General features: G+C 37.8%; 1 protein-coding gene across 1 annotated transcript in view; it reads left to right on the forward strand.

Moving 5' to 3' along the window:
* Window positions 1-24,643, forward strand: part of FREM1 (FRAS1 related extracellular matrix 1) — a 166,505-nt gene extending 141,862 nt beyond the window's left edge. Inside the window, exons 28-37 of the mRNA XM_025359692.1 lie at window positions 2,074-2,203; window positions 5,535-5,607; window positions 11,688-11,837; window positions 13,309-13,547; window positions 14,223-14,270; window positions 14,522-14,686; window positions 14,899-15,027; window positions 15,481-15,596; window positions 21,674-21,759; window positions 24,200-24,643. Of these exons, the coding sequence (XP_025215477.1) occupies window positions 2,074-2,203; window positions 5,535-5,607; window positions 11,688-11,837; window positions 13,309-13,547; window positions 14,223-14,270; window positions 14,522-14,686; window positions 14,899-15,027; window positions 15,481-15,596; window positions 21,674-21,759; window positions 24,200-24,399 (1,336 nt within the window). The 3' untranslated portion in view covers window positions 24,400-24,643. The remainder of the gene's footprint in view (window positions 1-2,073; window positions 2,204-5,534; window positions 5,608-11,687; window positions 11,838-13,308; window positions 13,548-14,222; window positions 14,271-14,521; window positions 14,687-14,898; window positions 15,028-15,480; window positions 15,597-21,673; window positions 21,760-24,199) is intronic.
* The last annotated feature ends 493 nt before the right edge of the window (window positions 24,644-25,136 follow it).

Raw genomic sequence — 25,136 nt, forward strand, 5'->3', positions numbered from 1 at the left:
TAATGTGCAAGCTAGACACAGTAAGAGATTAATCACAATAACCAATAATAAAATAGAACAACTATCATGGGATGCCAGCATCACTACTCTTGCACTTTGGGGCCATGATTACAGAAAATTAAAGTGACTTAACACAAGCACTGTGATACTGTGGCAGTCAGTCTAATAACCAAGCCAGCTTTGGAGTGACTAATGGGCAGGTAGCATCTTCTGTGTGGCTGTGCTGGACAAAGGCATGATTCTTGCCCCAGGTGGAATAGCAAGGGATGATGTGAGATTTCATCACACAGAACTCAGAACAGCATGATGTTTAAAACTTATGAATTATTTGTTTCTGGGATTTTTCACTTAATATTTTCAGACCACGGTTGACCACAAGTAACTGAAACCTTCAGAAAGCAAATTGTGAAAAAGAGGTATTACTGTAATCATTTATTTCTGTTTCTTGATCTGTTTCATACCAGATCTGAATTCAGTTGCATCTGAGACCCATGAAGTTTCCAATATTTTTTGATATTAGGATACTGTTTTCATGTTTAAAATTTTATTAATATGAAGTAGCAAGAAACTCAGGGGCAATAAATTTTAAATCTGATTGAATAAACATGTATGTTTACATAGATTCATGAGCCCCTGTGATAATTCCATGGTCTCACCCTACCCTTGCCCCCTGGCCCATGATGCTCAGCTATGAACCTGTGCTGTTGAGTTTATCTGGCTGGTGAGCTTAATCCATAGAACGTGATTTTGACACATGATCAGTGTGGACACAGTGGTTATTTGAAGACAGACTTCCTCCCTAATACGAATGGCCCCAGGAATGCCTGGAGAGTGTGTTAAACGTGTGAACCCATGTTCCGTATGGTAGCACCCAGAATTTCTAGTTCCACAAAAAAAGAAAGAAATTATAATAAATAAACTTAAAAGTTGAGAGGAAAGAGTCTGAATCTGACTAGAAGTTTGGGAAGTACAAGTAAGGCAACCACTGAGGATTTTGTAAATTTAGAATAAAAGGCAACTGAATAAAACGAAAACAACGGAGGTGCAGTTAACAATCATGGCGAAGGTTTCTTGTGTCTTTTATCCTGCTCTATAGTAAGGTTACAGATGGCGGAAAAAAAAAAAAAAAAAGCCAAGACCTCATAAAGCAAAATGTTTCTGGGTAAAGATAAAACTGTATTGCTCTGCTTGAGCTCACAAAACAGTCATGAAGAACTTCAATTGGGGAGAGAAATGGTAGAGGATGGATGGAAGATTTGGCATTAGATTTATGCTTGGATTTCATCTCTGCTATTAGCTTTGTCATGACTTTTTGCCTTTAAGTTAGTTACTTAACCTCTCTGAGTCTTGTTTGTTTGTTTGTTTTTGAAAAAAAATGTTCCTCTCTAGATGAAGATTAAAGAAGACAATTTCCACCAAATGTTGGACTCACTAAATATATTGTAGAAAAAAAGACCATCCTCTATTTATCAGGTTTATTTAGTTGTATAGTTGCATCCAAGCCTCATACCAGTAGAGTCCTTTTCTATGCACAGAAAGAGAAACAAATAACACTTATGAAACACATAATTACTAAGCACATCCTCAAGAATATTTTGTTATTAAACTGAACCCAAGTTCCGAGAAGATCTCTGTCCGGAATTGTTCTTGTTGTACCAATTATCCTTATCTAAATGATAAGGTAGAAGACTTCGTATCAGTGTCTTTTCCAAAAAGGAATGTCTCCTTGAACTTAACTGCTGGTTCCTTTCCCTTCAAAACATTCAAGATTGAGTCCCCTTTTAGTTGTAACTATCTGTGGGAACTTCAGCAGCCTTTTAACCCTAGATTCTTCATTTGTAAAATGGAATTCTAATCCTTACTCTGTCTACCTTGCAGGGTTGTTGTAAGGATCAAATGAGATAACGTTAGTATGAATTCTTTGTGAACTAAAATGTATCAAATAAGCGTAAGGAATTTCCATCACTGGTGTAGGTTGATCAACCATATTTTTCCACTCAGTCTGCTCAGTGGAGAATCCCTACAGGCATATACTATGCATTCTTATGATTTATCTTTTCCTTTCACGCACAGTTTGGAACTGAAGTGGTCTCATATTGAATGGTCACAGACCGAATACGAAGTCTGTGAGAATGTGGGTGTGTTGCCCTTGGAAATTATCAGAAGGGGATATTCCATGGACTCGGCCTTTGTGGATATAAAGGTAATGACTCTGAAATGTAAATTATCAAGCTAAAACTTATGTTGCTGGTTGGTGTCTTTCATTATATTTTTTAAGAAAAATTCAGAGTGACCAAGGAAATTTCAAATTTTCGGGAGATCCTACTATTCTAAAGATTCTAACCACAAAACCTCCTTGTCCCTCCATCCATCATCTAGGTTCATAAATTCTGAGATATGATTTTTTAGTGTATGTGTTGCTGAAGCTAGCACAAGAATTATTATTATTATTATTATTTTGAGACAAAGTCTCGCTCTTGTTGCCCAGGTTGGAGTGCAATGGTGCAATCTTGGCTCACAGCAACCTCCACCTCCCAGGTTCAAGTGATTTTCCTGCCTCAGGCTCCTGAGTAGCTGGGATTGGAGGCACCTGCCACCACACCCTGCTAATTTTTGTATTTTTAGTAGAGGTGGGGTTTCACCTTGTTGGCCAAGCTGGTCTCTAACTCCTGACCTCAGGCAATCCATCCACCTTGGCCTCCCAAAGTGCTGGGATTACAGGTGTGAGCCACCGTGCCTGGCTGAGATATTAATTTTTAAAATCCGTTTTTGATTTTGAAAGCTGGTATTTGTTTTTATAAACTCTTTAAACTTTGAGGTTTTATTTCACAGGGAGCTATATTCAACTTTGTGAACTTGGGCTGAACTCTGCTTTAGAAAGAGACATTGTATGCAAGACATTCTGTGGGGTACCCAGAGCAAATTTCAGTCCCAAGAGGCTTTCTCTTAGTATGCACCTCAGTGACTTCCCATGGGCTCAGTTGATGAGGCAAATAAGCAGCTTAAACCCATCTATCTTAAGAGTTGTCCAAGCCATACAAAATTAGGAGAGCATATACTAATACAGGCACCCTGAAATATAAAGAATTTTCAGGTAGCCACTTCTAGATCAGTCAGCTTGCTATTTCTTTTCATTGATGTGACCCATGAAGCACAACCTATGCTTCTAGAATTCAAGATTTTTTTTTTAGGAGTCATTATAACAAGAGCGCTTCAAGAGAATGAGAGCATGAAACACTTGTACACACTAATGATGGAGAATGAGCTGTAAAGACTCCACCCCCCGCCACCTCCCATCTGATGAAAAAGACATCGGTATTAGCTTCTGGGGAAAAGGCCATTTCTGTCAAGTCTCAATTTAATAATGAATTCAAGTCACCCTCAGAAGCCTGCGAACATAAATTTGACCATATCCAGGCTCAGTATTTATCTTTCCAGTGGACACAGGTTCTTTTTCCTAGATCTATTGGTTACTTTTTTGTTATTAAGACAGGAGAAAGCTTGGCATGCCCTATAGTTTTCCAGAAGATTGCTTATAGAATAAGGAAGAATCTGCCTGGATGGTTTTCTAATAATCCTCCAGTCCTCCATAGAAAGCACCATATGCTCTAGGCTGGAGTTTTGGGCCACGCCACCATTCACCTTGCCAGGTAGAAAGAACGGGCATGGTGTTACATGGAACCTTATGCTTATTTATGCTGAAAGTGCACAACGAACCTGCCAGCTGAGTGTGCAGGCCTTCATCAAGCACAATCCCAGAGTCTTTCAGGACAACTCTACCCTGAGCACAACCTCCAGTCTTACACTAAAGCTTGGCTGCTTGACTGGGAACAGGGAACAAGGTGGTACTTTCACCCTGTGTGGATTGCCCTGGTTTGAATTGTGCACCTTCACCTGACTGATTTCTTCAACCACCTTGCCTCAGACCATTTCTTTTCCCACATAGGATTCTGTAAACTCAGTGGTAGTAAATACTAGGTAATTGCACGTGCAAGAACCATGCAGGGAAATGCAACTTCCAGCATATGGTGGATACAGGTGTACAATAGGCTGCCTTTTCACAATGAAAGGCGATTCCAGAGGAGCCTTGGCATTGTCAACAAAGAGCAAATGGAAGCTTAGGAAGTAATACCCTTTTCCAGCAAAATGTTTCTACTGCTAACCAATTAATATGTGAGGGGGCCTTTGATTTGAAATGGACATATCGTCTGAGGCCATAGAAGTAGGAATTTTTCAGCTTTTCATTATGCACTTCATTCGTTTAAGTACAGAAATATCCCACGTTCCTGACCGTCTTAAACATCTAAAAAATATGCACAAGTAACAGCTGCCTGTTATGTTTGCACAGGGTTCTCATTTGATGACTTATTTTTCCAATCAGCCAAAGACAAAGACACTTTTTTTTTTTGAGATGGAATCTCACTCTGTCACCTGGGCTGGAGTGCAATGGCACCATCTCAGCTCACTGCAACCCCCACATCCCAAGTTCAAGCTATTCTCCCGCCTCAGCCTCCTCAGTAGCTGGGATTACAGGCAGCCACCACCACGCCTGGCCAATTTTTTTGGTTTTGGTAGAGACAGGGTTTTACCATGTTGGCCAGGCTGGTCTTGAACTCCTGACCTCAGGTGATCCACCCCCTTCAACCTCCCAGAGTGCTGAGATTACAGGCGTGAGCTACTGTGCTGGCCCAAGGACACTTCTTAACATGTGTTTGGGTACCCTTTGGGTGGAATTCAAGGCCATGACTTCAGAGCACTAAAATCGCCTCTTTGGTTTTTAGCCTTGGAGCTGGAGCTGAGAAGCAGGGGTGTATCAATAGTCTCCTTAGACCAGGGCATTTTTGTTTGTTTGTTTGTTTGTTTGTTTGTTTGTTTTAAAACACCTACTTGACGGGGTCCTTGAAAGTCCTTGGTTTGGGGTGTGAATCTCCTTTGTCTGGCTGTTCACCAGGTCTGCCAGTCCCACAAAACTCTCCTTCAAGTTTGTGAAGAGTGATGGTTTCATCCAGACAGGAAAATGAACCAGATGTGTTTGAGTTAATCTAGTCTAAAGGCTTTCAGTGCCCTGGAGCTTGCAGGATACCTCCAAGCTAGCTGACAGATCATCACACGGGTTGTCAGGATTACCTGCTTTTTCTTCTCCTCTTCAATTTTCTCCCTCCTTTTCTTTTGAGGGACTATTTTAAAACCAAATCGGGGTAGAAGGAAGGTAATAAAATTGTGCTTGCAACAAAGACAAAAATATAGTTTAAAATTCATGTTCCTTTCTTCAATAACTAAATCATTTATAAAGGAAAAACCAAACAAAACAAAAGCTTTCCTTTCCATTGATATTAGCCTAGCAAAAAGTCAACTTTAAGGAAAATCCATGTTGCCTGGATCCCAAATGGCTTATATAATGTTTTTAAAAGCCCTACTTAATATTAAAAACAGATTTAAGAGCATGAGTTTAGTCTAGTGTGAGGGAGAATAGCTGTTTCTCTATTGTAGAATATTTATCTTTATTTTTAAAAGATTTTTTTTTCCCTCCTAAGGTCAACCAAGTGTCAGCTGTAGTTGGAAAAGATTTCGCTGTGACTCCATCTAAACTGATTCAGTTTGACCCAGGTACATTTTGTGTCTGCAGTTTGTTTTATGTGTGTGTGTTTTTTTGTTGTTGTTTGTTTTTTGTTTTTGTAGGCATGTCTGGAGACTGTAGAGAAGACAGAATATTACACAACTTTGGCCAACTAAAAACTCCTCAGGGAGCCATACCACCCCACTCTAAAAGAGAGGTGTTTGGATTTGAGGTTTTGCCCTTATTATTATTATTATTTTTTATAACAAGTGAATTTTGATTTCAAATGCGAAGAAAGATTATAATAAATATGAGCGATCAAAGCAAACATCCAAGACAATCCAGAAAAAAATACGGTCATTTAGAAATTATTTGAAGTTCTAATACAAAGTTGTTATAGTTTAATTGCCTCAGATTTTTTATGAAATTCTTCAGAATGTTATGTTTATATGGATTTCTAAAGGGCATTTCTAAATGATCCCTCATGGAATAGGTTGATGTTAGGAGATTCCAGGGGAAATTATTATTTAGTTAAGTAGCACTTACTTTGTTTTAAATTTGTGGAAAAATTTTGCTAGGTGCAAGTGGAAAAAAAAAGGCTGGTACTTGCTCTCAAGGGTGTTCCATTGTGTGAGAAATACAAGAAAACACTCACTGATAGTGCACTGGAACCCAAAACATGAGCTGTTGTTCGGGCTAAGAGAAATCTTGGAAGATTTCCCAGGGGAGGCAGTATTTTAGTATTTAGATGAAGAAGAAAACTCCAGGATGAAGGACTAACACAAAAGCACAAACACACCTTTGGGGAACTGTGCCTAAAGCTGAGGCTGGAGCCCCGCCATCTTTCCCTGGCTTCTGTGGATGGGACAGGTAGCTCTGCCTCACTCACTGAATGTCACTCTCTATTTCCCTGTGGTTTGAGATGGATCTGAGTCAAGTGTGGGGGCTTGGGAGCAGCAAATACAACGGGCCTGGAGAAACAGACAGGACTCTGGCTTTGTGCTTTCCTGCCAAGGAGATATTCTGCACACTGAGAACACTCCTCTAAGTGTAAACTATTGACATCATCTGCCACTAACTCATAAAGGGTTGAGCAAAGGCAAAAGAAAATGGCCTAAGTACCAGCACCACCTCAAAATTGCCTATCTTAACATCAAACACAGAAAAATGGCTTTCTGCAGTTCACTGCAAGTAGCATGATGCTTGAGGACTGTGTTAGTTTCCTAAGGCTGTCATAATACGGCATCAAACACTGGGTAGCTTGAAACAGAGACATCGAGTGTCTCAGTTCTGGAGGCTAGAGGTCCAAGATCAAGGTGTCAGCATGAAGGATTACTTCTGAATCAATTCCAGGCCTCTCTTCCATGCTTCTGGTGGCTGGGTGGAAAACTTTGGCATTCTTAGTGTCTGCTGCATCACCCCCATCTCTGCTTTCATCTTCACGTAGTGTTCTCCTTGTGTGCATGTCTGTGTTAGAAAGCGCCCCCTCCCACGCCCTTTTCTTCTGTTTTGAGATGGAGTCATGCTGCGTCACCCATGCTGGAGTGCAGTGGTGCGATCTCAGCTCACTGCAACCTCCGCCTCCTGGGTTCAAGCAATTCTCCTGCCTTGGCCTCCCGAGTAGCTGGGACTATAGGTGCGCACCACCACACCTGGCTAATTTTTTTGTATTTTTAGTAGAGATGGGGTTTCACCATATTGGCCAGACTGGTCTCGAACTCCTGACCTCATGCTCTGCCTGCCTCAGCCTCCCAAAGTGCTGGTATTACACATGAGCCACTGTGCCCAGCCAAGTCCCCCTTTTTATACAACACCGGTCATAATGGATGAGGAGCCTACCTTATTCCAGTATGACCTCACGTTAACTGATTATACCTGTAATTACCCTAGTTCCAAATAGGTCACATGCAGAGGTACTGGGAGTGAGGACTTGATTTTTCAGAAACGCAATTCAACCTATAACAGTGAACCTTCACTTCAACATGCAAAAATCTGTATTTTGTTTTTGGCCTCCTTCCTGTGATATTTAACATTCTAACTCAGATAAGCTGGTTCCTCCAGCTGACCTCCTTTTGTGGGAAGAGATCCTGTTATATATGGGAAAGATTCCTGTTATTTATGTGCCGTTTACTCCCACGCTGGTACAGGCTCTTGTGGCCAACCCTACAATCCCTACAATGAAAGGGTGAGATGATTTGCACCATGTCCCTTCCTACTTCATGTTAAGGCAGTTCCAACTTTTCCATTTCTTGAGTCTTTGCCATATGTCGTCTTCATAATTTGAGGTCTGTTTGTTACAAGATCAGGAGTAATTTTGGCTGCTGGTAGGTTTCCAGCAGCCCATCAGTTGCTCTGTTTGGATTGATAGGAACTAGAATGTGTCACACTAGAAGAGACTCTGAAATCTACCTCTTAGAGATTCTACTGGATAAGATAAATACCCATTTGTCTAAAAGAGCTCACATGCTGTGTTGAATAGATACTAATGACTTCTGGGGGCTCTATATAATCTTATGATTTTAGATATTATTTAGACAATTTAAGAAATAATATAAGCATGTCTTATAAATTAAGAAAAAACCAATTGGCTGTTCATTGTTTTGGAATTTATTAACCCAAAATCAGTTTTACAAACTGAAATCTTGCTTTAGAGAATTTTGAAGTTCTCCATGTCCACAGGTTTAGTAAATATTTACTCCTGTCTTGTTAATCCTTGCCTCTTTCTAGGTCTGGTGTCCCTGTCCCCATACCAACCCATTTTACCAAGGGAAATCAATTTGTTTCTTTTAAAATGGCAGCTTCCATGATTGGGTAAAGAAACAGAGTGAACAACCGAAGACAGTGGGATGCCATAAGGTTTGAGAACTCTTATGTGGGTGCTGGAAGGAAGCTTGTCTTGAAGTTGAGACTATGCTACCAAACCAAAAAAATACCAAGCAAACAAAAACAAACCCTAACTACTTTGCATTCAGCTATTGTGACTAGTCTTGAGTGGATATAAAAATACTCCTAAGAAAATGATTGTTTTCCTTTAAAATATGCATTATTGAAAAGCTTGCAGCATTCTTAATTAATACTTCATCATTCCCTAGAGTCAAAATGTTTTCCAAGGGAACAGATCTCTAATGTGGCATTTACTAAAAAGTATTGAGAAAATGTCTTTCAATACAGAAATCTGTTTTGCAGGAAAAGATCCAGGAAGTCACCTACTCTGTAAAGTGGAATATGTCTGCATAAAATGACACCTCTCTTTCCTCTTCAGCACCTTTTGTTTTGTGGGAACAGGGAGCCAGTCCAAGCCTTCTGAAAATGCTTGTATATCTCAGGGACTTAGCAAATACTTTGCACCTTGAAAGTGAAAGAGGAAGGGAAAAAATGATAAAGTTTTTACTTCCAATCTCATTAACCTGAAGAGTTAGTCCTCTGTGCACACCTGGTAGGCATAGAAACCAAGTTGGAATGCACACAAACAAATCAGAAGCACTTAAATGAAACTCAAAAGATATTTTCTCTAACCCCTAACCATCTGGTTCTATCCTGTAAGGTCCAACAAAAACCTTAAGTTTTTTGTTTGTTTGTTTGTTTGTTTGTTTGTTTTGGTTGGGGGGTACTATAACTTTTAAAAATTAACCTTAAGGGAGTTGGTTGGGAGTTGGAAATAGTTTTTGTATTGGATTTTATTAACATAATGCTTAACTTTATGGTCTTTGAGGGTTAAAACAGTTCTCCAAATATTAATAATCATATTATTCAAATGCTTTCTTCATTGTCCACCTCTTATCTTTTCATGCCAATTGTATTACAGCAGCTGTCTATGTGGTCTCCAAACTTCTAGCCTATCTGTCTCTCTGCCTGGGTCTCCAAACTTTCTTACATAACACTCTCAGGTTCATTTTGCTAATCCACTTTCAGCATGTGACTTCTTTGTTCAAGAACCTTCCCTGTTGCCTATGTTGTAAAGTCTGAATCTGGCCAGGTGTCCAGGGCTCTCTGCAGTCTGGCTACAAATGATCTTTGCAGCCTTATGGCCTCCTGTCCACCCATGTAACCTCTCTATTCCAGCCAGCTAATTCATTCACCCTTCCCTAGTCAAGACCTCTACTTTGCTATCTTCCTGTCTTTGCTTATGTTGTTTTCCCATTTCTTCCCTCCTAATCCTTTCACTTCTAAAGCCCACATTTATATAGGCTCGACCATCTATTCTGTATCTTTTAGTAGCTAAACATACATAGCTTTCAATAATTATTTGACTTTCCTGGTTTTGCTTCTGTCTCCTCCAAAAGATTTTAAGCTCCTTTAGATCAGGGCTTGACTTGTTTTACACCTCTGGTATTCTCCATAGCATCTAATGCAAAGATAAGCATATCATAATTACAAAATATATATTTTGATGTATTGATTTATCCATCCATGAGATGGGAATTGTATGGTATTATTATACATACTAGATGCTTCAACTGCTTTTGCAAAGACTGTGAACGTAATTGATTTAAGAACTCAGCACTGAAAACTATCTGTCAGCCTATTTTTAAATAAAATACAATTATTCTGAATACACCTGATTTTTCCCCTCTAAGTGCAGCCAGCCAAAAGTAGAAGAAGTGGATACCTTCACCTTTCCATTGGCCTCTGTTGAGAATTGAAGAGACTGATTAGATCATGAGATCTATGTGAGGCATACCTTCAAGAAAGAGGCCACTGTATAGATGGACAGTTGAGAGGTATAAGTCTGTAGAAGGCAACCTGCAAGGTAAAAGAGGCGTTTTTTGGAGCTGTTGCCCAGGCTGTAGTGCAGTGACACATTCTGGGCTCACTGCAGCCTTGACCTTCTGGGCTCAAGTGATCCTCCCACCTCAGCCTCCTGAGTAGCTGAGATCATAGGCACTCGCCACCATGCCCACTTAATTTTTGTTTTTGTTTTTGTTTTTTGTAAAGATGGGGTTTCGCTCTGTTGGCCAGGCTGGTCTCAAACTCCTGAGCTCAAGTGATACACCCACCTTGGCCTCCCAAAGTGCTGGGATTACAGGTGATCACCACTGCACCTGGCCAAGTTATATTTTTAAGAGAAGACTTTTGAAAAAGTTTAACTCTATTATATGGGGGGCTTAAGGGAGTGAAAACACTGAAATAGCCAATGAGCAAATGGCAGAGTAAGCTTTTCCAACTTAGCTCAGAAAAGTTAAATCATAAGTTTACTGTGTTTATTCCTCTTAAACTTGAGCCTTCTTTCTCCACTAAAAAGTATTCCCTTTACTTCCTGCCACCACTTGTTCTTCTAAATAAACTCAGGGGATATCCTATGATCCACATCATGGAAACTGGTCAGGATGAGATCATCTCAGAAGTTCCTTCCAGTCTTAATATTTTGTATATCTGGGGTTGCTTTGTTTCCCATCTTGGTGGTGACAGGATGGCTGGGATATGTTTGTAATGTCAAAACTGTTTTGTATAATATTAAGTTCGCAAAGTTACTGTGAACCAAGCTTGATTGTAACTTCATGAATAGAGGCAGCCAGAAAGAGGGGAAAAAAGGGCTCTATTTCTAGAACCCCCAACCCATAAAGTCTCTCTAGGAGGATACCAAACTATTGAGTATTACATCGTCAGAAAAAGCCTTTGTGGGCTAGAAAGATCTCAGGAAGTGGGGAAGCCGATGCAGGCAGCTGTCTTTAGAAATGATTAAGAAATCAATCATTTCAAGGGTTGCATGAATAGCATGAAGTACCATCCAATAATCACTTCTGTCTGCGTCAACAGCTTAAGATTTTTTAAACTATTAAGATTTTAAGATTGCAATACTTGTTTATTCTTAAGAAGAGAAGGGACAGGTTGGGAAAATAATTAAGTCTTGGATCTCATCTAATAACCATTTTTTTTCATCCCTCACATAATGCAGCTTACTTTTTTGTTACAGTGTTTGCATTTAAACGGAATCATCATTGTCCAGGAACAAATGTGGTCTTTTCATATTATTTGGGAGAACAGCAGGACTTCAGTGAGTTGGTAGCAGTACAATAGCTCACTCGGGCTACTGCAGTCTAGCTGTAGACATGTTAATTAATATATTTCTCTGACACCTAGGTGATTGAAATAGCAATTAAAGAGTAATTAAAATGTTTACTTCTTGTAGGAATGTCAACTAAGATGTGGAATATAGCAATTACCTATGACGGATTAGAGGAAGATGATGAGGTCTTTGAAGTAATTCTGAACTCCCCTGTGAATGCAGTTCTTGGCACAAAGACAAAAGCTGCAGTGAAAATTTTGGACTCAAAAGGAGGTATTCTTTTGATCCTCATCTTGAAATCAGGAGCGGTCCTGGCGCCGTAGCTCTTGCCTTCAACAGCCAGCGTGCTTGATAACACCTTAAAATCAAAATGCTTAATTTCTTGTCAAGAAAGCACCCTCAGTCGTGATGTAGGCCCTTTATTCTGGTTTCTGCTTCATGTGGTTTTCCTCCTGCTAAGAATGATCACTTGAGAAAAGCAACAAGTCAGTGCCGTAGTTGTTTTTTTTCTACCCGTTTGTTGTTCTCACCGAGGGGGAAATAGTGTTGGTGCGAATCTATCGACAATTATTTTCCCCCAGAGTCTGTAGAGCTGTAATTATCTTCCTCTGTTAAAGAGCACTCTTAATGCCTAAAATCTGAGCCCCCACTGTAGTGTGACCAGGAAAACTCTAAGAGAGGAAGGAATTGGAAAAAAATAGATGTGAAAGATGCAGCTGGCTTGGGAATTTGGGAGCAGCTGGAGAATATTAATGAATGACTTTGGATGGCAGCGCCAAACAGGTCCTGGATTGTCTATGCTAAAGAACAACCTGTGAACTAAATAAAATAAAGACAGGCCAGAGCTTTGGTGCTCTGATTTTTTTCCACCAAATGCCTTCTAGTTACTTGTCTTTTTAGCATTTGACAAGTGTTTGTACCGTACTGAATCTTACACTCCCATTTTTATACCTGTCATGCCCTATGGTCCGTATTTTTCTCTTGCCTGGAAATCTCTTCTCTTTCTTATGCTATAAAAAAAAAATGGACCCTCCCATCTTTTCTTTATAATATCCACATTTCTGCAACATCTCTCCCCACTACCTTTCCTCACCACATTTATTTTCCAGTAGAATTTTGTGGTCACATGAAGTACACAAAATACATGATATACATACCTTGTATATGGAATATAAAATACCCAGACAAGGGTTTTGCCCTCAAATGTTTTATGCCTTCCCAGAAATACTAATTGGTGAGGTTTCCAATAGGAGCTGCTCTATTAAGATTTACTGGGTCTTTGTTCTGTAGCAACTAAGTGAAATGTTTTATAAATACTACTTAATTCTGTGACATCTTAAAACAATTCCAGTTTCTACTTCTAGGAAATGGTAAAGTGCTTGTGGAATAATGCTTGATCAGTGAATAAACTTGTATACTGGGGAATGCTATAATAAGAGAAGTGAGACTTTCCCCCCAGTATGTGATATGATTATAAAATCATAATAGTGATTTTCATTTGGAGTTTATGAAATTGATTTCATGACTTTATAATCACTCAATAGACGTGCAGACAGGCACAGCTTTCCTGCATGTAAACTGATGAAGAGTAAAGGAGTTTCTGGCAAATGGCAAAAAGGCAACATCTGGTGGGAAAACCATCCATCTAGGTTTAATGACAAGCTGCTCCAGGAGCTGTGTCAATGTGATCCCTTATCTGTTTGTGTAAAATGAACTGACCGCCTGCCATCTTGCATGCCTCCAGGACAATGCCATCCTTCATATTCCTCCAACCAAAGCAAGCACAGCACATGGGAGAAGGGCATTTGGCGTCTGCTGCCCCCAGGGTCTTCCTCATCCACCACTTCTGGTTCCTTTCATCTGGAAAGAAGACCTCTTCCATCTTCCATGCAGCTAGCAGTCACCAGGGGAGACACCCTGCGGGGCTTAGAGTCTACAGATCTTTCTCAAAGGAAGCTTAGGACCCGTGGGAATAGCAAAACAGTAAGGATGGGGACCTTATGGGAATTGATGTGCAGAATACATATTAAAAGCATCAGAAGATATTAATAAATATTCTGAAACACTGAAGAAGCTGTTTTGATTTTCATAGTGAGTGGGGGCCATTGTTCCTTTCACAGCTATGCATTGCCTTCTGTATACAAAGATCTTGAGGCTGCCTTGCTTCTTTAATTGTACTAACTGAGGTGACAGATATGCTGATTCATCCGTATGATTTCTGCTTTGATTCCTTTTGTGACCAAGACAAATAGGAAATGATCTATGACCCTGAAATAGAGTGAGGTGAAATTATGCAATTGGGTGTGGAAGCCATGGCTTTGACCTTATTAACACAGCATTCTGACCACTGACATGCACGTGTGTGTGTGTTTGTGTGTGTGTGTGTTCTTGGACCTCCGTGTACTATAGATATACTAAAAATAAAGATGTATTTTTTTCCCTGACTGGAACTGTGTATGTGTGAATTCACACAACAATCATAAATTCTGATTTGGCCTAGTGATTTTTGAAATTCCAATGATATGGGCATGGGAAATCTTAAGATACATGTGTTTTGTAATTGTTCAGACATTAGCAAGATCTTTTTGGTGGTTTTACCCTATTGCTAGTTATTAGTCAATCTGATTCTGTTCATATTTTGTTATCTGTCAATTTCAGGTTCGTCCATTCTCTGTTTATAGAAATGGAACAGACATCATCTATAATGTAAGTGTAGTCACAGAATTGCTAAATTTCTTATATTTATGGATGCAAGTATTTAATGAAACTATTATTTTATATTTTTTATATTTATATATCTCTCAAAAAATTGTTTTGAAATTAGAGGCTTGGGTGTTCAGAGAAACAAATCCTCTTATCTTTTTGCTTTGACTGAATTTTTGAATTGCTCATTTTTTTGTTTGCTATCTTGGTGTTTGTTTTTTTCCTTATTGTTGTTGATTGTTGGTTTCCTCAAGTATCATGGGATAGTTTCCTTGAAACTGGAGGATGACAGTTTCCCAACTCACAAAAGGAAGGCCAAAGTATCCATCCTTAGTCAGCCACAAAAGACAATCAAAGTGGCAGAACTGCCTCAAGCAGATAAGGTGGAATCCACAACTGACTCACACTTCCCCAGACAGGTATGAAAATCTTTGTTCCTTCTTATTCACCTTAGAACAAGTTGTTTGCTGGGCCTTAAACACACTTAATTCACAAAATAGCCTCCAAGGTTGGGGGGATCATTTACCCAACACAAATGCTTCGCAACAAATGAAAACCCAAAGGAGGTGAATGTGTGAGCAACTTTCCTTAAGTCAATTCTAAATTGCAAAATTGCCTTTCCTTCCCAAAGGACCAGTTGCCCTCATTTCCAAAGAACTGCACTCTGGAATTAAAGGGACTCTTGCATTTTGAAGAAGGCATCCAGAAGCTGTATCAGTGCAATGGGATTGCCTGGAAAGCCTGGAGTCCCCAAACCAAGGTAGGAGACAGGCTGAGCAGCCAAGCACCTTTACTCTCAATGTGCTCTATGATAAGCTAATAAAGGGGAACAATCTGGTGCATGACTCAACCCATGCTACATCTTCCTGCCATTGTTATAACTTGAAGGCCAAGAGGAAACAATGGCCCAAAGTGGCTTTTTAAAAATCACAAAATACGTTAGTTAAATCAATACCATTTAAGAAGATATTTACTTGTTTTGTTCGGTTGTCAGAATGTCAAAGTTGTAACATTGAAACGTTGCTGACTGTGGTAGTGCTTTCTGTAAGAAGCCATTGCATTTCTCAAGATGGAGAATTGGAATTAGGACTGACTCCCTTTGCGGTGACGAAACTACTTGACTGAAGTTAAGGAACTCTTAGGGCTCCTTATGCTGAACCAACTCCAGATTGTAAAGACCATTATGATATGAACACAGACAACTATTTTTCAGGATGTGGAAGACAAATCCTGTCCAGCCGGGTGGCACCAGCACTCAGGCTACTGTCACATCTTGATCACAGACCAGAAAAGCACCTGGAATGCGGCTGCCCGAGCTTGCAGGGAACAGTAAGGAACCCTATTGCACATTTTGTTGATGTTTTCTTTTCCACTATTTCTCTATTTTCTCATGGAAGTGGAGAGCTGCTTCATTCATTCAACAAGCATTGAGTGCCTAATATCTGCCTGGCTTTGTTTTAGGAGCCCCAAGGCAGTTCCCTAGTTCAGAATGGATTTGTGATGGGCCTTGATGATGTATTTGGCTTAGCTCTTTTCTGTTAAAGCTGCACCATTGCCATGTTTCTTTTTCTGTTCTTTTCTTTTTCTCTCTGTCTCAGTCTTTGTGAGGAAATCAGGAGATTTTCTCAGTCAGCAGCATTGCAGTTTATTTTTTTATATGATAAGAATTCCTGCCCATTTAATTGAAAGTATATAGTAATGAAAAGCCTTATAGCATCAGGCCTCTAGCAATGCGATTATACAGAAATGATTATAAAGCTGGACAAGTAAGACAAAGGCTCACTGGGTAACAGAACATTCAGTAAAGAATGACTTGTGGTCAGAGAATGACAACCAATGTATATAGTCCAGAAGGACTTTAAAAATGCATGTATACTGATCCCTGACCCTCCTTTTTTTTTTTTCGCCAATCTGGATATTATCCAGACAACACAATTAGACTAATATGCCCCATGGCTGGAAATTGAGACTAGGGAAGTCTCTGGTTATTATTGATCAGATCTTGTACTTCATAAAATTTAAAAAGTTATACACATCTAAGACGCCATTAAGAAAATGAAAGAGCAAACCACATTCAGGAAAAGCTATTCTCAAATCAAAAACCTGATAAAGGTCTTAAACCCAGACAATATAAACAACTTCTACAAATCAATGACAAAATGGCAATTCAAACAATAGTGAATGATTTAGAGTCTTCACAAGAGTAGATGTCCAGTTGGTCAATAAATAAATGAAAAGGTGCTCAAAACTGTTACATATGAGGTAAATGAAAGTGAAAACCACAATGAAATACCACTTCACGCCTATTATAATAGTTAAAATTATAAATATGACAATCCAAAATTTTTTTTTAATGTTTAAACTTTTATTTTAAGTTCCCGGGTAAATGTGCAGGTTTGTTACCTGGGTAAATGTGTGTCATGGGGTTTGTTGTATAGATTATTTCATCATCCAGGTGTTAAGCCTAGTACTCATTAGTTGTTTTTCCTGATGCTCTTCCTCCTCTCACCTTCCACACTCCAATAGACCCCATTGTGCATTGTTCCCCTCTATGTGTCCATGTGTTCTCATCATTTAGCTCCCACTTACGAGAACATGCAGCGTTTGATTTTCTGTTCCTGCATTAGTTTGCTACAGATAATGACTCCCAGCTCCATCCATGTCCCTGCAAAGGACAAAATTTTGTTCTTTTTTATGGCTGCATAGTATTCAATGGTGGACAATACCATATGTTGATAAAGATATAGAGCAAATAGAATTCTCATGTGTTGTTGGTGGAAGTGTAAAATGGTACAATCACTTTGTAGAACTAACAGTTTCTTATAAATTTATATGCATCTACCCTATGACCTAATATATTCTACTCCTAGGTGTTTGACCAAAAGAAATAAAAATATATGCTAAAAAAGTTTCATAAAAATATTGCATAGTAACTTTATTCACAATAATACTAATTTGGGTCAATGTTTTTTGTTATTGATGTTTAGAAATACTTGATATTTTCTCCATCAACAAGGGAATACTTTTTTTGATAAATTATTTTATAAGTGATGGAATAAACTACTGAAACTTCCAACAACATAGATAAATCAAAAATAGAACATAGAGAGAAAGCAGCCCTACACAAAAGAATACTTATCATATGATTCCATTTATATAAATAAGAAAATCTAATCTATGTTGTTAGAAATAAAAAATTGTTATATCTGGTAAGATTGTGGAATGGCTAGAAAATAGCACGAGGCAATGTTCTAAAGTAAGAGAAGTGTTCAGTGTATTATTCTAAGTGGTTATTAAATGGATGTATATACAATTGGCAAAACTCATCAATTTGAATATTTAAAATTCTATTCGTTTTATTATATGTAAATTATACCTAGATTTTTTTAAAAGTTAATACAATGTTTTAAAAGTATGTTTAAAAACTGGTGAAACCACCTTTTTCTTCACTGGTGTATTTCATGTTTTAACTGCGAGTAGAGTCACCGGAGAGGTTAATCAGTGGCTTTCAGGATTTTTTTTGTTGATAAGTTGGCGGTATCAAATAAGATAAAATATTAAAATTTTTACAAATAATAATTGCTTTAAATACATATATTTCCATAGTGCTACATGTTAAAGAACAAATAAGACATTCTCCCATCATTAAGATGGTTAAGATGTTAAAATGACATCTTAACTGTTTGTCATTTAGTTTGTCTTAATGCATTCTACCAGTAGAAGTAGTGGTATTGGTCTTTTTTCCTCCTTGAGGAAAGGGCTTTGATGTTGATCAAAAGCTGTCTAAACTAGCAAGAAGAAGATTACAGTATGCAACAATAGGGGGAGAATACGATGGTGTCTTTGCTTACAAAATTAAGGGAACCAAGTAGTTATACTCCAGCCAAAGTTATCAAGATTAAATGGTTGTTGGGATTTGTTGATAAAATGTAGATGAACAGAACAGAACTTCCCAACTTGAAGTTTAGAAGCAACCTTTTGTACATCTTCCAAGGTTCTTAAAGGACAATGCAAGTAACTGGTCTATAATGAAGCTTTCGTTGGTTCTTAACGTATGAGAAAAATAAGGACAGTATGTATTGAGAAATATCTTTCCATTCAGTCATATATGGTGGTGTCAGATTGCCAAGTGTTTTTTTAAAGGACTGTTCTTTATTCTGAGATTACAATAGTGCAGCTTTTCATTGTCAAAAACCACTTTTTATGAAATAATAGCAACTTATAACATTGTTGATGCCCTCATGTTGACAAACCTACATCAGTCTCCCATCATCTTTTGTTTTCATTTTATTGTTCTGTCTGTTAATAATTGTGACTAGGTTCTATTGGTGAGTAGCAATGAGTTCTTCACGTATCTATTAATACTGTACCATTTGATCATCACAATAATAAACTTAAGGTCTAAATTAATTTAAAAGCATAGGTACTTTCTCATGCACTTAATCTGAGACTTCATCTGCAGCTTGGTTTTAAGCACCTTCACCCATGACCCTTTTATATTAGCCTAACTGTAGTCTGCATGCCTCCTTGTCAATAATGTCTTACTTTTATATTTACAGTATATGAAATTGTTTCACATGTATTAGCTTATTTGGTCCTTCCATCACTTCTCTTATCTAAGGTTTACAGATTTATTTTAAAAAGAGGTTCAAGGAAGCAAAATCACTTGCTCACAGGCATACAAGGAAGTAAATGAAAGAGATAGAATTTAGTTTTTCATCATTATACTCTCTAAAACAGGTCCCCTAAGTATAGCGGGTTTCTCATCATGGATGTACTGACAAGTATGTGTATTTTAACTACGTGTTGAGGTAACCCAAAGTAGATTTTCAAAATTATGTGTTAATAATTGTTTTTCTCTCACTGCAAACACATATTAAGATTTTTATTAAATTATGGCCCCTAAATTTCCTTTGGATTTGAATCAAACTAACCTTTCAAGGCGAATCTAAGGTATGATCAAATTCCTAGTTTATAGATTCATTCATTTAACAAATATTTCTGAAAGTCCTTTACAGAGGGTCATCCACAACACCCATATTTCCATAAGGACAGCAAATTTTGCTTTATCCTTTGTCCCTAACCAGATTGCTAACTCAACTCGACCTTTATCTCCAATCTTCTTTCCTCCCCATTGGTGTTTTATTATTTTTCTGAGTCAAAGGAGCCAGACTCCTAGATTATGCATTTCTTGAATTTACATGTTGTAATCTCATCTGCTCATTTCCTCAGGCAGTCATTGTACATTTGGTAATTCTATTATTATAGAGCATTATCTATGAAACCATTTTGTTTTCCCACAGGAGTGTCTGGAACCCCTGCTGGCCTATGCTTAGAGTTACCCTGAAATCTACCTAAACTTAATAAAAAATTTTCAGAGAAGCAGATATTTATTTCTATAAACAGAAATATTAAAGCTTCTGTTTCTAACTCTATACCACAAATATTTGTGTATGTATACCTATTTATAATTGTATATCCATATGTACACCTATACAGATAATACCCACCATATTTTATATGTATGTGAGCATAAAATAAAAGGAGTGATATTTTTATAAAATATTAAACATATGAATACCTACATATTTCTTTTGTGAATAACTATGCTCTTAACATTTTACCTGTCTTGAAGCAAAGCTATCTTCCCATCTCACTCTTTCGGAACTTCTTGTTTTTTGGAGAGTCAAAAAGAAAACCAAAATTGTACTTGGACAGCTAAAATGGATTTTACCAAGTTTGTTTTAAAGATAGCTTCAGGAATCTTCAAGCTAGAGAAATGTTAAATATCCTTGAATAAAACCCATTACATCCTGATGCTGAAGTTGAGGCTGCAAAGTTAGGGAATTTCAGTAAGCGAATTAGTTCAGTAAGAGAATAAGGGAATTCAGTGAGGGAATTAAGGGGTAATCAGTAAGTGGAACCCTGGTCTCTCATGCTCTGTACAAAATGTCATAGTGACTGGGACAGTACCTCAAGCCCTCCCTCAGCCTATATTTAACAGAAGTTTCATATTGTTTGTTCTAAGCCTACAGCACATTAGAATGACCATGTTGGATATGATGGGAAGGGGAGGAGAGGAGATGCCTCATCATACTTACTGTAACTGTCAGACAGGAGCTGAGAGTCAGTAATGAGGTCAGAGCCAAGTCACAAAACCCAATCCAGCTGTCTAAGGCCATTCAGTGGAGGGGCAAAGAGCCTCATGTATCTAAGAAGGCCTAGAAATCATCATTGCATCAGACAGCAGCAAAGTACTATTATTAGTGGGGGAAAATCATTTAAAAATAGACAAATTATGTTTACCATATCTAGTCTGGAAAAGCAGAGAAATAGATCTGAATTTTGAAAAGTCATAGGCAAAATAAATAAAATTAAATTCAACATCTATCTAATCTAATGTGTTGCTAATTTTGTTTCCTACTTTTCTTTTCATATCAATGGATATTAACCAGGCAAAAAGATCATGGTGATTTAATTTATTATTTTCCTTGTTTGATTTTTTAAATGTTTAAAATTATTTTTAAAATTTTAATTTTATGTTTAATTGACAAATAATAATTGTGTGTATTTGTGGGGTACAATGTAATGTTATGATACATATATACATGATGTATTTGTTTCTTGTTTGAAACTTTCTGGGTTTTTAGTTTTAAAACAGAAAGAAAGAATTATTCAGTGGCTTTTTACTTAAAGCATTTTTAAAGAGGTTTTAATGAGCACCGCTGGGGAATTAGGCACAATCAAATATTGCTTCTAGGAATAACTCAGCTAGCTGCAAAAATAATTTATAAAAAATTCTGTTTTGCAAAAAATATTTTACATATGTTTGTAAAAACAAGAGCTTTAATTTCTACACATTATATGAAGGTTTGACAGTTGGGGCTATACTCATTTCATTGAGTATAATGAAGGAGTCATAATAATATGTTTATTTGGCTAAACACACTAAGCTCCAAATTTAAACCTGAAGTAATTTTATCTAAATAGTTAGTTTGGGCTACCTTACTCATCAAATTAACTTGGTATTTGCCAAATTTATACCAGCTAGAAATAAACTTATGAAAAGAATAGTATTTTGTCATTAAATAAGTAACTGTTATAAGCAATCAATTGCTGATTTTCCAAAAGATGTTTGAAACTTATTGTTTATGTTTTAAAACCTGTTGATGTTTTATGCTGTAAAGCCCAGATATTATAATAAGCCATCACTTTCTTTGATGCCACCTACCCCCACCCTGCAGACACTTTTAAAATAAAACTGCACTATTAAAATCTTAGAAAGATCTTTTTAATACATACTTTTTTTGTGTATTTTAAACTTATTTTTATTTCCGTTATGTATTTCATATCAGCAGAAATGTTAACTGCTTGTTGTTGATGCTCTCATTTTCATTCGCGTGTAGATACATGGGCAACCTTGTAACTGTATTCTCCAGGCAGCACATGCGATGGCTCTGGGACATTGGTGGGAGAAAGTCCTTTTGGATAGGCAAGTATCTGTGCTGCACTGTGGAGGGAGGCAAGGACATGAAACAAACAGGCACCACCACCCTGCTACTCCCTTCCATGGGTCAAATGATTGTGGTTTACAATAATAGGCAATCAATAGATCTAACCATTTATCTTGTAAAACTCATCTTAAGCCTTTTTTTGGCACAATACTTTCATTTTTAGACATCTCGCCCAAAGAAGTAAATAGGGATGTGGTCAGATTGACAGGCAAGAGAATTCAATGCAATAACATTTCTAAAAGTAAAAAATTAAGTTGCTACGACTAAAGAATGGTTAAATAAATTATACTACAGCCATATGAAGGAATATGTAAGATTTAATGCTTTTGCAAGCCATTAAATAATAAAGACATAAAAAATTGCCTTATGTTTATTTATTCATTTAACGAATATATGTTGATGCACATTATATTACATATAAAACGTAAAGTGTATTCTATTTGTGGCAATCCTATTTATTCTATTTAAAGTGAAAATGCAGGATCCACATCCATATAAAGTATGAAATAATTTAGAATGAAAGCAATTATGCATGTGGTGTATGTATAAATATAAATAAATTATACATATTACATATATATATTCCAAATAATTAGAAATGACTTACCTCCAGTCAAGAATTATAGGTAGGCTGGCTATGGTGGCTCATGCCTGTAATCCCAGGACTTTGAGAGACCAAGGCTGGAGGATTGCTTGAGCCCAGGAGTTGGAGATGAGCCTGGGCAACATAGTGAGACCTTGTCTCTATGAAAAACTTAAAAATTAGCCAGACATGGTGGCAGCTAATAATAATCCCAGCTACTTGGGAGGCTGAGGTGGAAGGAGTGCTTGAGACTAGGAAGCTGAGGCTGCAGTGAGCCCTGATTGTGCCACTGCACTCTAGCCTAGGCAACAGAGAAAGACCCTGTCTCTAATAATAATCATAATAATAATACTATAGGTGATTTTAATTTTATTCCCTCTTTTCTGAAGTCTTAATATTTCCTATAATTTTAACAATAATAACAAATCTTTTTCTTTTGAGACAGAATCTTACTCTGTCACCCAGGCTGGAGTAGAGTGGCACAATCTTGGCTCACTGCAACTTCTGCCCCCTGGGTTCAAGCAATTCTCTTCCCTCAGCCTCCTGAGTATCTGGGATTACAGGTGTCCGCTATCACGCCCGGCTAATTTTTGTAGTTTTAGTAGAGACGGGGTTTCACCATGTTGGCCAGGCTGGTCTTGAACTCCTAACCTCAGGTGATCCACCCGCCTCAGCCTCCCAAAATGCTGGAATTATAGGCATGAGCCACCACACCCAGCTGAATAACAAATGTTTTTAAACCACTTTAGAAACAGAATTTTCAGGGCCCATCAAAGTCAGTGTTCCCACTACTTCTCTTTAGAGGCATTGTATTTGAGGGAATCGGGATAGTTCCCTCTCTTGGCTTTTCAGTGGGTCCCTAAGTTCTGAAATGAACTGAGTATTAACAGACAAGCTGGAAGATAAGTTTTCTCTACATCCATAATGACTCATTTCAAGGCTCTGTCCTCACAATATGCTTAGGCATAATGTCATCTAATCAATAATTCAAGGAGGGCATTCCTAACCAAAAGTATTTCATTTGATTCCACCCAAAAATACTGACTGCAAATCAGTTGGGGGAAGGTAAAATGTTACGTATCTAGGACTGTTTTCATGGTCAAATTTGATTTAGGGAACGTCGGATCATGCTGTGGCATGGGGTTCCTTTTTATTTTATTCTTTTTTATTTCTATTATGAAAGAGTGGGGGAAAGCTTCTTTAAGAAAACATTACAGAAGCTTTACAACATTAAAGTGTAATTTGCAAAATTTGCCAGTGGAGGTAGAGAGACAAGTCGAGAAAATCTGCTTTTTATTGGATTTGTAGCAGATTGAAACATCTTAAGCTTTGGACTCAAAATAATACATAGTAAGCTACTTTCAAATATGAAAACCAGGATATTTAAATAATGAGGAGAAAGAACAATAGGCAAGAGAATATCTGTTTCCCTGTGATAGGAGTTCTGCATGTAGGATGATATGAATAACAATAATAGCTGCCATTTATTAAACACTTATATATGCCAAGAGCTTTACATGCATTATCTTTTTAAATCCTCCAAACGACCCTAGATTTACTATTTTTATGCTCATTCCTTAGATGAGGAAACTAAAACTCAGAGAGGTTAAGTAACCTGCCCAAAGATGCTCATCTAGCAAGTAAGTGGTAGAGCTAGAATTGGACTGGGATTTGTTTGACCCCTCATGTCTTAGAGTATTCCAAGTTCCTATCCCTTGTTTTAGAACCTGGGCCCACATTTGCATGTGATAACTGAGCTTAGAGCAATAGTTGGATATGATATCTAAGTATAAATGCAATAAAAGTAATTGGCACATTCTTTTGGTTCACATTAGGTTTGAATGACCAAGTGCGTGCTGGCCACTGGGAGTGGATCGGTGGTGAACCTGTTGCCTTCACCAATGGAAGAAGAGGGCCCTCTCAACGCTCCAAGCTTGGAAAGAGCTGTGTTTTGGTTCAAAGACAAGGGAAATGGCAAGCAAAGGACTGTAGGAGAGCCAAACCTTATAATTATGTGTGTTCCAGAAAACTCTAAATATAACAGACCCTACAGGTGGCCACCTGGAATTTGTCACCTATTTATTTACAGGATCTGTGAATATTGCTCCATAGAAAACAAATTGTTATGATTGAGTGGGTATACCTTTGTGATTCGGTCTAGTGAAAATGGAACATTTTTAATAGTGCCAGAAAGATTGATAAATGAATATTTTTTACAAGATAAGATACAATTTTTGTGTCTCAATACCTTTTAAAATAAATGCCAGCAGTATTATAAAGTGTCAGATTTGTTTATTCCAGAAGACCCTCACCCTTACCCCACTCCAAACCTCAGGGAGCACCAGTCTCATGGTCCTTGGATTTAAAAAAAAAATGTGGTCCCATTACCTCTAATGAATTTATTCTGAAATATATATCGTAGGTGCCCCTACCACTTTAGTTTGAGTGAAGCTAACTCTACTAGTTCATTAAACCAAAGTTGAACTGCAAAGTTGTCCCTTTGGAGCCCTTTAAATGTGAAATCTAAGATTAGAGGCTGTGGTGGAAAAAGAGAATTTTCTATAATGAAAAAGACTTTAGATGAAAGAATCTTGTAGGTGGAGGCTCATCTGTTCAAAGCTGTAGTTCAGGTGAGAATTCAGGGGGCCGCCTGTACTTCAGAGTTCTGTTCATCACTATCACTATGCATGAAACAGATCTCCTTTTTCAATTTGAATGTTGGCATTGTACCATCCCAAAGCTAATGATTGGGTTTCCCCAGCCTTACAGAGT

The sequence above is a fragment of the Theropithecus gelada genome, chromosome 15 (genome assembly GCF_003255815.1).
Source record: "Theropithecus gelada isolate Dixy chromosome 15, Tgel_1.0, whole genome shotgun sequence".
NCBI lineage: Eukaryota > Metazoa > Chordata > Mammalia > Primates > Cercopithecidae > Theropithecus > Theropithecus gelada.